The sequence below is a fragment of the Artemia sp. Qi Xiang Cuo genome, chromosome 3, assembly GCF_049724085.1.
Source record: "Artemia sp. Qi Xiang Cuo chromosome 3, ASM4972408v1, whole genome shotgun sequence".
NCBI classification, from domain to species: domain Eukaryota; kingdom Metazoa; phylum Arthropoda; class Branchiopoda; order Anostraca; family Artemiidae; genus Artemia; species Artemia sp. Qi Xiang Cuo.
The window spans coordinates 59,760,317-59,775,502 of NC_142796.1; the positions used below are offsets into that span (position 1 = coordinate 59,760,317).

The window sequence follows — 15,186 nt, forward strand, 5'->3', positions numbered from 1 at the left end:
CTCTTAACTATCAATTAAAAAAATGTTTTTATTCAATTAATAATTTTATGCATCAAATATTTTGTTGTAACATATATAACATAATTGAACTATGTTACATGTATATATATATTATTTTTTTATTAAAATGAAGAATATATGCATTTTTCATCTTTTATGTAAGGCTAGCGAAATTCCTGCTTCCCAGATTTTCTAATGGCTTTCACTGCCCTTGGGTGGCCACTTGGAACTTCGATACACGCAAATGTCCGTTACTAAAACTCCGCGGAACATTTGATGTGTGTTTCCATATCTGATCTATAGCATCACACCATAGTGTTTCGTCCTAAAATCTCACTTCAGATTGTTCTTTTTTAGAGATAGTTTTCGAATGAACCAGGAAAAATCATTAATGAACAAGTTCGTTTCTTTAAATTATAATTTCGAAAACATTTCTTACAAGAGAGTAACAATATAATACATCATATTTTGGTGAAGCTTAACAGGAACTAGAGGCGTGATTCCCACCATAGGGGTGCAGACCCCACAGGTGGGGCATTACTTTTTCTGGTGGGCCAGGGGTAGGATGTGCACTCTTTGGCTGACTAAGCCTAAGAGTATTAATTTTGAAAAAAAAATTCACATGTGGTCTTTCTGGAGAAAGACAAAACAAGAGATTTCCCTAGCCCAGCCAAAAGTATCTGACCCGAAAACATGGCCGACATACTACAACGACGTGGTCCAGGAAGACTATTCGTTTGACTGCTGGTTCAGTGACGAATTAGAGAATAAAGAAAGAGAAGGAGATCAGCCTCCCACTGAAAGAACACATCATGATCTGATAAAACCCGAATCGAAAGAAGAAATCGAAGAATGTATAAGCGCCATGGAAGGTGGATCAGCACATGGTAGCAATGGAGTCCCAATAAAGATCTTGAAACAATTGCAACTTCTATCTATGCCCATCTTCTTGGTTATCTTCAACTTAGTTCTGGCTTCTAGACAATTTTCCTCGCCGTGGAAAAAATTCTTGATTTTGCCGGTATTCAAAAAAGAAACCCAGCGGATCACAGTAATTATCAACCGATTTCTTTAATACCTACTCTTAGCAAATTATTAGAAAGAATACTAGATTTTATATTAGCTCATTGGTTAGAAAAACATAGGATTTTGAAGGAGGGGGGCAAGGTTTCGAGATGGATATAATGCTATTGATTGGGTTTTAGTGCTACAGGCGCCTGTAGAAAAATATACAAAAGGGAAGAGAAGGTTGTACGTTGCATTTTTATATCTAGAAAGGCCTTCGACAGTATTGACAGAATCCTGTGCTTAGAACTGTTAAAGGTAGGCTTTCAAAGACTTTTCGTTAGGATTTACAGAAGAAAATTTACATCAAGAACTTTGAATGAACTTTGTCAATGTGACTGAAATATCTGGACTTTTGTACCTGTTTTTTCACTGTCTAAATAAATGGATTTATCCCCATTTGAAAGTTTATTTGTTCGTCTTAGAGCGGCAGTTTGGTCAAAGAATACAACACCTAATTTAAAGGTGTTATGTCGAAAATACGTCGTATATATGGGGAAATGAGACAAACCCAGTAAAAATCTATAATTTCAACATTTGGTTTGCAACTAGTAGACACGGAAGGCTTTACCACTTTCATTGGAAATTTGTTTTACATTTGGGCAAGATAAAAGAAGAAAATTTACATCAAGAACTTTGAATGAACTTTGTCAACAAACTCTCTCTGAAAATAATCCAGCGAATAATCCGGAATTTCATTATTTTGTGAATGACCCGAAAAGTTATTTATTTTGTTGTACATAAATATGCTAGTTTCAATTTTATTATTTTGGTATTTCTACTGAAGATGGCGGCTGTATATGTGATCGAGATATCTGGACTTTTGTACCTATTTTTTCACTGTGTAAATAAATGGATTTATCCCCATTGTAAAGTTTATTTGTTCGTCTTAGAAGGGCAGTGTGGTCCAAGAAAACAACACCTAATGTAAAGGTGTTATGTCTAAAATTAATCAGATAGTTTTTTAACTTTAATGCATTATAGGACTTTTAGTACTTATTTAGTAGCCGGTAAACATGTGACTAGAAGCGCATAGAAATGCTTTACAAAAAACTCGTTATCGCCTCTTAGTGATTTATTGCCAACTCCTTGACAGATATTTTTATCATACTTTCTTCTGTTTCATTTGCATTAGCCAAACTTCACTTCTTGTATGCTTACCAACTACTAAATTGGTACCAGGCTTTTTTCTGCTTATATATTCTTTGTGAAATCAATATTGCAAAAAGGTAAAAAGTAAAATTGGTCAAGATATCTGCAGGTACTTTATATCACTGAAATAAAAAGCTATTTAGCCAACATAAAGCTAGGAGAAAAGTAAGTCTTGACGGGGCGAAAAATTGGCATAGTTGTTTGGCTTTATAAAATAGTGGATATTTCACATGGAAAATAAATCCTATTGTCATAGATTAACATCGGTGAATTATCGCCACCATCGACATCAAATCAAGAATCACTTATTTACAATGAGCCTTCAGCAATCCTATCACCACCAATGGACTTTAGAGATAGTGCTTTAGTTAATGATAGCACAGAATAGCAAAGGGCCTTTTTAAATGAATGTTTTGGGGATATAGGTAGCTTAGAGTTTTTAAACTGCGATATGAATATGACTGGGGACCCGGAATGGACAAATATGTTTATAAATGAATATTTAGAGGATAGGCCCACATGTGTATCTAAACCGGGTCCCCATGTTAATAGTCATAAACAAATTCCATCACAAGACAATGCAGCATGGCTAGACCAACTATCCCCAAATACCGTGGAAGGTATACTCTGTGAATTGGGGGATTTCATCCCACGCCCAACTAATGCAATTGAACAGACAGGTGGTGGTGCTATTGAAGATTCTATGCCACCCCCCACTCTTGAGGTTGACAAAAGCAGTGAAACATTACCCCACCAGAATTTATACTACCAAATTTTTTCCTATCTAACTCCGCCTTTCACCATACTAATGTATATACCACCAATTTCGGTGACCCCTTTAATTCTTTAATATCAGGGGGTATAATTAGAGACCCCCTGGCTATTACACACTCGTACGTTAAGATGATTAGAGCCCTGCTTGAACGAAAGATAGGGGTGTGGGGAAGGAGGGACAGTTTAAAGGCGACAATAGCACTAAAAATAATTTTTATCTAAATGAGAATGTGAGTGAACTCTATTCAAAATACTTGCATACAGAAATGTTAGCAATTCGCCCGCATTTGGCAAATTATGAGGAGGTTTTTTCTTAGATTGGGTGAACAGCATTGTAACTAAACTAGATAATTATAATGAGGGGGGTAGCGGGTCAGTTGTTTTATTTGTTGAGAATTTAAGCGTTAACGTTTGTAGATTCAAAAAATATTTTAATTTAAGAGGTGGGGCTGGGGGAGCGGGGCCGGGTTCTATAGTTTTAAAATATTATTCAGATTTAGAGGGTTGTCAGGAAATACAACGAATCTGTTTCGATGCGAGGCTACAGTGTTTCAGTGTGCATTTTTGATTGCCGCCTTTAGATACCTATTGAAGGATGCATCTAAGAGAAAGTTGGACAAATTGGCAGCTAATGGGGATGGGTCAAAGTTTCCTAAGGTAGATTTTAATTGTTTAAATGGTCAATTTCCCGTAACACTAAAGTGGATAGATATTTTTGAGCGGGCTAATCAACATTTAAAGATTGGTGTTATGGTGCTACAGTATGAAACAGAATTTGAAGAGAGTCAGCGTTCTGATAAAAAGGGTGTATTATTTCCAGTCAGGGCTCCGTCTATTGAATCAGTGCAGCATTTGTTCTGGCTTCTATACACGCCTCCCCTCAGAGCTTGATTCAATAGGACATTTTAATCTAATTACAGATATTAGTAGGGTTTTAAGTAAGGGTAAAAAATGTAGGGGTGTACGTTATTATTGTCCGACATGCCTGTCCTGATTTTGGACTGATTTAAAGTTGAAGCATCACATGAAACACTGTAAAAGTCATGGGTACCAGGCTGTGGAAACAGTTAGCGGAGATAGGACAATGTAGCGCAGGCAATTTATTGCCTGCGCTACACAAACTATCCTATGCTCCTATCACCAGATGACAGATTAGATAATAAAAATCGTAAAATAAGTTGGGTTTGCAAGGGGGAATTCGATGATGGAATTGGGAATGGGGGAAAGAGGAAGGTGATCGATCATGATCACTTATGGAATAAAATTTCATCGAGAGGGAGTAACTTTAGAGGGGTTGCACATCAATCGTGCAATATAAACGTTAGACAGCAATATTTCGTACCAGTTTTTATGCAAAATTTCAATTACGATTTAAAGTCAATTTTATCGGCGTTGGCCCGTATTACCAAGGAAAGAGTTGTCGATAACGCATTGATAGATGGTTATTTTTCATATAATATCATACCCAAATCATCGGAGAATCTACTGCTGCTAGAATTCATGTGGAAAACAGTTGAAAAGGTAACACGTGCCTGAAAAAAAATCCGTTTTTTAGACTCTTTCAGTTTCTTCGTCAAGTCCTTGAGTCAATTGATTCAGGTACAAAAGGGCGACAATTTTGATAGTTTCCCCCTCCTTAAACAGCGCTTCCCCGATGATGAAATACATAATTTATTAACGTGTAAGGGCATATATGCGTATGATTACTACAACTCTGCCTCAAGGCTAGATGAGGTGTCATTACTGCCTATCAAAGCTTTTTACAATGCTCTCATGGACAGTCAGTGCACCACTGGCGACTATGAATTCGCCAAGCGGGTTTGGGAAAAAGGAGGGTGTAAAAATTTGTGGGATTACTGTAAACTGCACTTGGACAGTGATGTACAGACTCTTCTGGACATTGTGTTCAAAAAACGGATAAAATCTAGGGGGAATTTGGGTTGGATTTAGGGTATTATTTTTCCACTCCTCATCTGGTGATGAACTTAATTCTTAAAATTAGCAAAGAAAAAATAGGTCTGATCACCGACATGGATCAGCACCTGTTTGTACAGAGATCAATGAGGGGTGGCTGTGTTTTTCATGGGGACCGTATCATTAAAATTGATCCGACCGGACAGCACACCAATGAAATGAGACGCAGTTTTTTTTGGATATGAATTCCCTTTATCCGTCAGCAATGTCTCACTACTGTTTGCCGTGTGGTAATTAAAAATGGCTTAAATATCCTTGTGCTTCAAATTTCCCCAACATTGCTACCGTTGAGGAGAAAGAGGCGCAAGGATGGTTTTTTGAAATTGACGGTGAAATTCCCATGGAAATCCATGAATTGGTAAAAGGCTTTGTTTTCCCGTTCATAAATAGACCGATGGGTAGGGACTCTCTGATTCCCTACAATTTATCTTTAGTAGAGGATAGGAGTATACACTGGGTGCCTTCAAAGCAAAAACTTATTGCCGACCTTAACCCGAAACAGAATATTGTTGTTCATAACGTGCTATTGAGATGGATGGTGTCCAATGGCTTCATAGTCAAAAAGATTCATAGAGCCCTCTAATTTGATCAAAAGCCTTGCATGAAAACGTTTATTGACACCTTTGTCAGTAAGCCTTCACAAGCGAAAACGAAAGTTGAGAAGGAAATCTATAAACTCATTTTGAACTTAGCCTTCGGTAAAATATGCGAAAGCGTACGAAACAGAAGTCACTGTCACATTGTAACCAATCCCAAAGACTTTGCTTGAATCATTGCAGTTCCAAACTTCACATCGTTCACAATCATAGACTCTGATATGGTGCTCCTACATCGCAAGAAAAGAAACATTATTTTAAATAAAAATATTGCAGGCGGGAGTGCAATAACGGAAATATCTAAAAAACTCATGTTGTCATTTTATTATAATATATGCAAGGTCCAATGGCCGATTGAGGGACAAGTTCAAGTGTGTTATGGAGACACTGAAGCACTACTGTTAAAAGTTAAAACTGAAACTTTATTGAATGATTTGGAAAATGGAGAGTGAATTACCTCACGATTGGACTACACCAAATGGAATGAATCCCTCTATCCAGAGCTAGTGAAACGCCAGGCCTCAAATCAATTGATAATGCTAAAATCTGAAACGGGAAGCGATCTGATATCCATTGGTGTGTTTCCTGGTCCGAAGGTATACTGTATGGAAACGCACAACAAGGATATCAAACAAGTTTGCAAGGGGGTGCCTACACACTTTGTAAAAAATAATTTCAATATGAGTGTTTATAGAAACTGTGTGGAACGTAGTTTAGTCCCAAGAGCGAATTTCATGGCCAGTCGCTCTTTACAGTTTAAAAACTACACAGTTAGAGTTGAGAAAAACGCCATGCCAGCCATATCAGACAACGTTGATGAACTTGAGGATGGTGTGAAGGTACTACCACACGGTCACTATTTAATTTCAGAACGAGTTGATGGTGTAGAGTATAGATAACACCTCGGTCTGGAAAAATTAACTTAAATTCTTTAGTCGTACAAGGTGGGTGAATCTTTTTGGGAATTTCTTTTTTTCTATCAGAATTAATAAATTTTCAATATGTGCAAGGCAGAGTTATTTCTTCTTCATAATTTTCAGTATACAGAGTTATTTCATAATTTAATGCCCCGACCCCCGGCCCACCGCAACGGGCCCGCCACGCTTCCCGGCCGCCGCAGCGGCCACCTTCGGGGGTTGGGGGGGACCCCATTTCAAATTGAAAATGTATTTATTATAAATAAAAAATGTGATATAATTTTAAGTGTATTGTATAATAAAAAAAAATTCCCAGTGTCTATTTAAAGTAAATGTTGTAATTTTTTGTTCTAAGAAATAAAAAATCTCAAGTGTATTTCTTAAAATATGAAGTGCTTTTTTCCTAATGCCTATTTAAAATAAATGTTTAAGTTTATATTTTTCTTATAAATGAATAAATAAATAAAAGAAAATCTTATGTGTATTTTTTGTTTAAAGTGCCTTTATCTAGTTGCATTATTTGTAAAGTACTACTTTAATGTTAATAATAAAAGAAAATATGATTCTTTATTGATTTTGTTCTTCTTATTCTTATTCCAGAAGGGAGTAGTAGTAGGGAAATTATTTAGTAGGGAAATTATTTAGTCATTAGACTTCTATAGTTTACAGTTAGTTGTAGGTGAGCTTTTGAAGGGATCATCAATATGTATCAATTTAAAACACCATTCAAATCGTTTCTATGTGGTCCATCAATGTCACGCAAAACGACACTGTTAACTAAAATAATTAAAATTGTGATAAAATGTTAATTGAAAAGACGAAAAAATCTACCATTACTGCAGTATTCGACAAGGGGCATATGATAAATAGAAGTTATCGCCACATCAGTACAGGTACAGCTCTCACAGGGAGTTGATGTTTCTGACATTATTGAACCAAACTCTTGGCTGATTATTGACGATTTATCTGAACCCATTAAACAATGGTCCCAGGAAATGATACAATTATTTACTGTTCACTCTCATCATGAACAGATTTCCGTTACTCTAGTTCTACACAATCTCTTTCATCAGAGCAAATGTATGCCAACACTTGCTTTGAACTGTACTAACTATATCATCTACAGAGTTGTTCGTGATTCTAGCTCGCTAATAACTCTCAATAAACAAATATACCCCGGCGCCCCCAAATTTCTACTTCCATTGTACAATCAGGCAACTAATAAACCCTACGGCTAAATTCTATTGGATCTTAATCAAAATACACTTGAGGATGTACGTGTAGTCACAGATATTTTTGACACTGACATTACAGTATATCTCTCCGTGAAGAGTAAAAAAAGCTATTACTTGCCATCATGACACTGAAGAAACTACATGAAAATAGACGTTTGTTTTCTGTTCTAAGCACTTCAAAACCCCCACTTAGGAAAGCCATACTCAAATATGGTATTAACAACGATTTTATTAATCTAATATCTAAACTTTGCTTAAGTTTAACCGAGGTCAATGTTCAACTGCCAGAAGTAGTTAAGCAACAGGCAACGCAACATCGTTCCATTGTATGTGTATTGGCCTATAAAAAGAAAGGGAGAAATTTCAAAAGGATACGTCTTATTCAAGCGTGCGGTAGCTATTTTACACTTTTAGTGCCAATAATTGCAGGACTTGTAAACACTTTTCTTTAGATGGCTAAACCCTATAAATTGACTCCAATAATACTCACTTTCTCCCCTATGGAACGCTTTGAGGACAATTTCAATAGATGCTTTGATTACGAGAGTATATACGATGATAAAAAACTGCTTTTACCTTGAGATGTACTCCGCCGAGTCGAACAACTTAATCCTTATTGTGCGAGACTAGTGGCATTGTGAGATGTCAGTTATCACAAAAAAGAAACATCTCCGCATGATTTTTCTGCTGCTACTGCTGGAACACGATTAAAAAAGGAGGAATTGGATTCAATAGTTTCGAGCATTGTTATTATAAGGCAAAAGTCATTTTGTTAACAAAATAAACGACTCATAACATATGTGATGGAAAGTAGTCGAGATCATATTAAAGTTGATAGAACTTGGAAACGAATTATAATTCCAGGGAAGAGTTATAATCTATTTAATTTAATCTATGGTATGGTTACAAATCGTAAAGGATTTTTATTACTTGACACTCATCTGTACAACTGTCTAAATACATTAAACCTCTCCAAAAGCCTTATTAGCAATAGGAAAATTATAAAAAAATTAAATGAACATGGTCCTTCTTCATCATCATCATCAACAACATTAAAATATGAAGAAGGAGAAGAAGAAGATTTCAAATCAATCTCTGAAAATACTTGCACACTTAGTGGAAACATTGATTTGACAATGAGAATGAGCACACCGCTGATAGCTAGAAAAAACCGCAGACATATTGATATCAACTCAACGTTACCAGCACCGCCACCCATTAGTACACAAATGGGTAGTGGATGTTACACTACTTTTTTATGTTCAAAATGGTTGAAGTTCTGAAATGTGTCTATTAAAATATTGGTGAAGTGGGAAGTTTAAGTTCCCCCACCACTCTTTCCAAAGTCACTGGTGTTCACACTAAAAGTGTTCAAGACTATCTACAAAGTGAATCAAGTTACACTCTGCATAGAAATCATTGGCTTCGTGCTTAATCATTATCGAAAAACTAAAGCTTCCCCCCCCCTGCATATAAGGTAGGCAGATCTCTTAACTCTAGATGAGATTCAAAGGCGTCACAATAAACCATACAAGTATATTCTACTTGCAATCAGTGCTTTTAGTTGCTATACATATGCCATTCCATTGCGGACAAAGAGAGTTGTCGAAGTTGCTCAGGCTATAGAAATTATTCTCGAACAAGATTCGTATAAAAAAATCCAATCGGATCGCGCTAGTGAATTTTTCAATCCATATGTCGAAAAAGTACTAATGAAATATAATACACTGCTCTATCATGGTCATAGTCCCATAAAGGCTGCACTGGCCAAACGATTGATAAGAACTAGTTACCTTTTAATTTCAAGATACTGTACATTGAGAAATACAGCTGATTTTATTCATGATTTAGATAAAATAATTTTGATTTATAATCAACGAGCCCATCGATCATTGTCCAACTCAACCCCAACAGAGGTTCATCATTCTGATCATGATATATTTGATACTTTTCTTAAACAGTATTTGTCCAATGAAATGATCATGAAGAAAAATCCAATGTTGGTGATACTGTTCGAATTAATAGAACAACTAATGTTTTTGAAAAATGGAATTATTTGTGGCCCACTGAGCTTCTTAAAGTGTCAAAATTCCTAGACACCAAACCCATAACTTATCGTCTACGAGACGCCAAAGATGAAGACATTTTTGACGGTTTTTATCACCATATAATATAAAAATTTAAAAATAATAGTGAAATCTTTCAAATTGAAAAAATATTAAAGAGCCGTACTCAAAGGGGTAAGAAACAGTTACTTGTTCGTTGGCTAGGATACAACTCTGATGTAGATCCTTGGATTGGTGTTGAAAACTTTAACAAAGCCAAATGATTTTTACGTAACATTTATGTCTAACGTCTCCGATCCTCTCTACAATGACTTATATTAAACAAGTGATTTTTGGACGAAACTCTCCCCCACCATCAAATTCGATAGTGTGTATTAAGTGGCTCTTGTTGACTGTATTCTCAAATATACCTACGATATCCTGAAAAAGAATCACATATATAATATAGAAATTAGAACCTACGATTGGCCACTCGTTAGCGATCAACATGATGATTGGCCAGTCGTTAGTGATCGAGAAAAAATTGATAAGATCAATTCATTTCAATATCCATATGTTGTATTGCCATATGAGGAACTCACTTGTGTGAAAGATTTGTGTCGTACTATCAATAAAAAAATTTCCGATCGTAAAAAAGAAGCCTTTCAATTCAACTATTCAAAGGAAGAGGGCAAGATCTACATTGGTTCACCCATTGCCAATGAAAAGGTTATTCTCAATGATAATTTAAGAGATGTTCTTGGTTTAAACACGATATAATCAGTGGTAAAAACGCTGGGAGTGTTAGGGGGATGAATCATGTTATTTTTGCAGACTACCCACCTGGCTTCGCCTCGGACTCTTGTATATTTCTTTATGCGTCCTTTGTTGAAACACCGAGAGTTGGTAATTCAAATGTACCCCCTCCTACGTGTTCTTAAGTGAACAACAACCCACTAACATGTTCATCATTATAATATAAAGTATCTTCTGTATGTTCCTGTAAACACTTCATATCTAAAACTCTGTCAGTTAACACTAAGAAGTGAATTGGGTGATCGTCTAGAAATATCAAAAGAGTTGGCTGTGATTACAGGACATTTTCGACCCATCACCACTGCCTATAAACAATAGAAGAATTCCATTTATCTGTCCTGATATTGACTGCTATGTTGTTCTGAGTCCTCGTCAAATAGGTCATGGATTGGATTATTACAAGGGGCGTACTACAAAGTCTGGCTATGGTCTTGGTAGTTGGTTTTCTAGGCTATTTCGTTCTGCACTACCCCTTGCCAGAAAATACCATGTACCTGCTGCATCAAATTTTGCTGCCTCAACGCTACAGAACTGGGGGTCGGGTAAGAATTTCAATGAGAGTCTTAAGGAAAATACTAAATCTTCAGCAAGAGCCGTTGGTGAGCAATTAAAATCACATCAAAATGTGAAGGGATTAAAAAGGGTGCTTGGTCATAATTCACTCATCAGTCTCTATTCAGGTGGGAAGCGAAAGACATCAGCAACGACTTTGAGGAAAAAAGGACGAAGAGCAATAAGCAGAAGAAGAAAAGATTGTTAGATCAAAGAAGGATTTCTTCTCTTAAGATGACCTATCTCCCCAAAAAAGAATCACATCCATCAATCAGCTCCTAATTGAATCTATTCAATGCTGAAAATGTTGATGTCAGTGTCAAGTATGGCTACTACGAACAATTTCATCCTCAACAACCCCTCTCGGAAAATATACACTTTCAGATATTTTCCAATGAAGACTATATTCATTGATTTATCATCAACATTTATTGATTTAAATGGTGCGGTGAAGAAAAAGTCAGACAATGCAACTCCCACTGCTGCTGATGGCCTATCATATGAAAACTGTATCCTACACAACTTATTCAAACAAATTAATGTATTTATTAATGGAACACTGGTGAGCATTAGCAATAATTTATCCAACTACGCAAGCTATATACAATTTCCGACGATGACTCCAAAGGCATATAAGGAGTTGAGAGGACAGTCACTAGACTATTAATAGCGATCAGGTGTTGATACTGATGGCGACTTAACTGCTGCAGTGAACCAGGAGTATCATCTAGTTGGAAAATTTAATCATGAAATATTCAATATATCCCAATGGTTCCCCTTTCCCCCCAATGTCAATATTGACATAAAGTTACAAATAGCTCCATCGAATTTCATTTTGAGAAAAAAAACTTGCTGCAACACCCGATGTAAATGTCATTATCACTTCGGCACTTCTTCATGTTCGAAAACAACAGGTTATGAGCTCTGTTGTATCATTGGCAGTGGAAAAGCTATGAGCCAACGGTAACAACATTAAACTTCTTGTCCCCCATACGATCACAATCAACGTCACATTGCCACAGTTATACAGTTATACCGATTCATCTTTTATCAATTGAGAATTCCCATCAAAACTCGCAATGACCTTTGTGAAGAGTACCAGTGCCGTTGGATCCTGGACTGCATCCCCCCACGATTTGAATTTTTTTGGTCTATCTAGCCATGTGTGCAAAGTGAATGGAATTCCACTGTACACTCTATGATTTGATAAAAAAAATCCTACAAAACTCTGTATGAATTGACCATACAATCCCTAAATCATGATTCACAACTATTTGAAAATGGAATAACCGATTCAATGTTTTCAAAAAATCATGGTGTAATTGTTTTGGACCTGTCTGGCACTCAAGATATGAGCATAGTACGAACGGGGAAGGTATGTTTAGAGTGCACATTTGCCGATGCTTCGACTGAAAGTATCACATTAGTATCATTGAGTCAATTTGAAACCTATTGGGAAATCACACCCGACGGTAGTGTTCTACTTGACCTTGCACCATGAACATAAACCAAATAATCAGCGTATTTAATATGGATTTATACATGTCACAGTACAAGTCCTATTGCATACCATCGGACTTGTTTGAAAAAATTCCAAGTGTTAACAATACCCTAATCATTGTTAATAGCAGTCCATTGACTTTGAAGACATGTCATTGGCTATGCATATTTCAAACAGCGAAAAATATTGAATTTTGCGATCCTCTTGGACTACCATATAAATCCTATACTCCACACATCAACAACTTTATTGAGAGCAGTGGGAAAACTATTATTCAAAATCAGAGGAGAGTACAGGATTTAACGACTAAGACACTTGGCTTTCGTGCACTACTCTTTTTCAGGTTCGGATGTCGTTTGCTATACCAACAAGCAGTTTCTCAGCATTTACGTCGTTTTTCCTCGATTGAACGACTTTATAGTAGAAAATATACTTTCAAGTGTGTTTAATATTGATTTTAATATCCTACGAATAAAATGTTCTAAGAATGTATGTAAAATTGTTTATTTATAGAAATAATGTATATACATGATAAAAACGACTTTTCTATTCTTTAGATTTCATCCTCTACTATGTATAGGTATTTGTCAAGATCAACTAATGCAGGCAGATTATCTGAATTCACTTTATACTGATCCTGATGTGCTGCAATGCCAGGGTCACATTTTCTATAGTATAATGTACTTCACTCTTATCACATCTCTTTGTATAGTCAATGATACTATTTCATTCATTTTATAAAATTTGCATGTTTAAATTTTACCATCCGCAGTAACGTCTAGAACAGTATTCTCAAAGGATAAATACCATTCTTCAAAAGGCAGGCAGAATTTACTGATATTGTAATCACATTTGTTGTTGTCATTACCGTAAAAATGCATAAATTAAATTCTTTTTCTATTGAAGTAGCTGTACTGTAATCATGATTCCCTTTCCCAGAATAATCTAAAACAGCGGCGATACTTGTTTCTTAGCAATAAACTAAAATTTCGTTTAGGATTCTTTCTAATCATACCAGGATATGTATTATCCCACTGATTACATTTATCATAGTGGCAATTAGAGCATAGGTGTCCTCTAGGATGAGAGGCACACACTCTTCAAGGAATTAAAATCTTTAATTTGTACGGCATATCCTCTTTGCAATTTACACGGGTTGCATAATCTGCACTTTTCATCATACTCATCAATCATGTACAATTATCACATGATGACCAGCTGCACAGTGTATACATGCATAGTGGACACGCACGGAACATTTTTTCATGTTTTGACACTCTCACCGCCAAAATGAAACCGAACTAGATCAAGAAATTGAGTGGGATAGAGAGGAGTAAACTCCTCTTTGAACAACATCATTCTTGTGAAAAAATCATAGTCTTAAATTTCTAAGCTAGTGTGTGTTCAAAAGCAAATCCACTACATCATTTTGTCTTGTTGTGATTAATATGTCAATAAATTCTGTAAATAACTTTGGACCACGACGTAAAAGCTACATGCAATAGTCTAATGACAGAGAATCAGTTTTCATTATATCGGCAAGCATTCCCTGCAAAAATATCTCCCTTTGAATAGATAACTCCAGAAAATCATCATCTAGAATCATACGTTTTTCCATAAACACAATATTTCCTATGATTTTCTTCTTCTCAAATCTATCCATTTTTTAGAGTCCTAACACTCTCACAACCTACTTCAGACTAACCAGGATTCTTTTTCTACTTTAAAAATATACGATAACCTACTAGAGAAAAATATCTTCGATTTAGAAACAATTTTATTGAATATAATTACAACAATAATAATCACTGATTCAATTTATTCTCCTCGATATATTTCACTATTCTATGTAAAGCAGCTTGAAGTCTATTTATATGCACAATGTTCTGTTCGCTGCAAAGCATAATTGCTCTTCCAATTTAAATTTGCTTAATGATATCACATATCTTGCATACATATCGTCCTAATCAAGCCTTAGTCTACATCCTAGTGTAATTTCCACTGCCACGTTTGGTACTCTCGCCTTTGTATCATTGCTGCTACCTGCTCCATCATCAACCTCCAATAGTGTAAACACATCACTCATTTTCTTTCCTAATATCGTCTCAAATAATAATAAACTGTTCTCTCTCTGAATTAAATTCTCTTATCAATATGAATCACAATGACAATCACTCCTTATATTTGAATCCGATTACTATGCTATTCAAGTTATCGTATATTGGAGTCCCGTTAGTAGAAACATCTCTGATTGGCCCAGAAAAATGGGTTTTGCCACAGAAACCCGTCTGGTAAGGCATGTACCCTCTGTATCAATAGATGACTGCCCATGGTAAGGCATGTTAGTCCTGTATCTATTATTGCATTATTTAGTACCGTTCGTAGAAACATCTCTGATTGACCCAGGAAATAGGTGTTTCCTCAGAAAACCGTCTGATAAGGCATTTACTGCCTGTATCAATAGATGCCTGCCCGTGGTAAGGCATATTATGCAATCTCGTCCCAGATATATATAAAGCACACTACTTAGATTAGCACAGATGATCTGTTATTGGCTAA

General features: G+C 35.9%; 2 protein-coding genes across 4 annotated transcripts in view; both read right to left on the reverse strand.

The window, feature by feature from the left end:
• LOC148954351 (gamma-interferon-inducible lysosomal thiol reductase-like protein) overlaps positions 1-15,186 on the reverse strand; it is a 248,632-nt gene that overhangs the window by 37,487 nt on the left and 195,959 nt on the right. The window lies entirely within an intron of this gene.
• Positions 5,686-15,186, reverse strand: part of LOC148954352 (sodium- and chloride-dependent betaine transporter-like) — a 73,750-nt gene continuing 64,249 nt past the window's right edge. Inside the window, exon 5 of one of the 2 annotated variants that reach the window (XM_089086293.1) lies at positions 5,686-5,791. In XM_089086293.1, the coding sequence (XP_088942419.1) occupies positions 5,701-5,791 (91 nt within the window). In that variant the 3' untranslated portion in view covers positions 5,686-5,700. Of the gene's footprint in view, positions 5,792-7,924; positions 8,054-15,186 lie in introns of those variants that run through there. The other variant, XM_089086294.1, reaches the window with a different exon arrangement.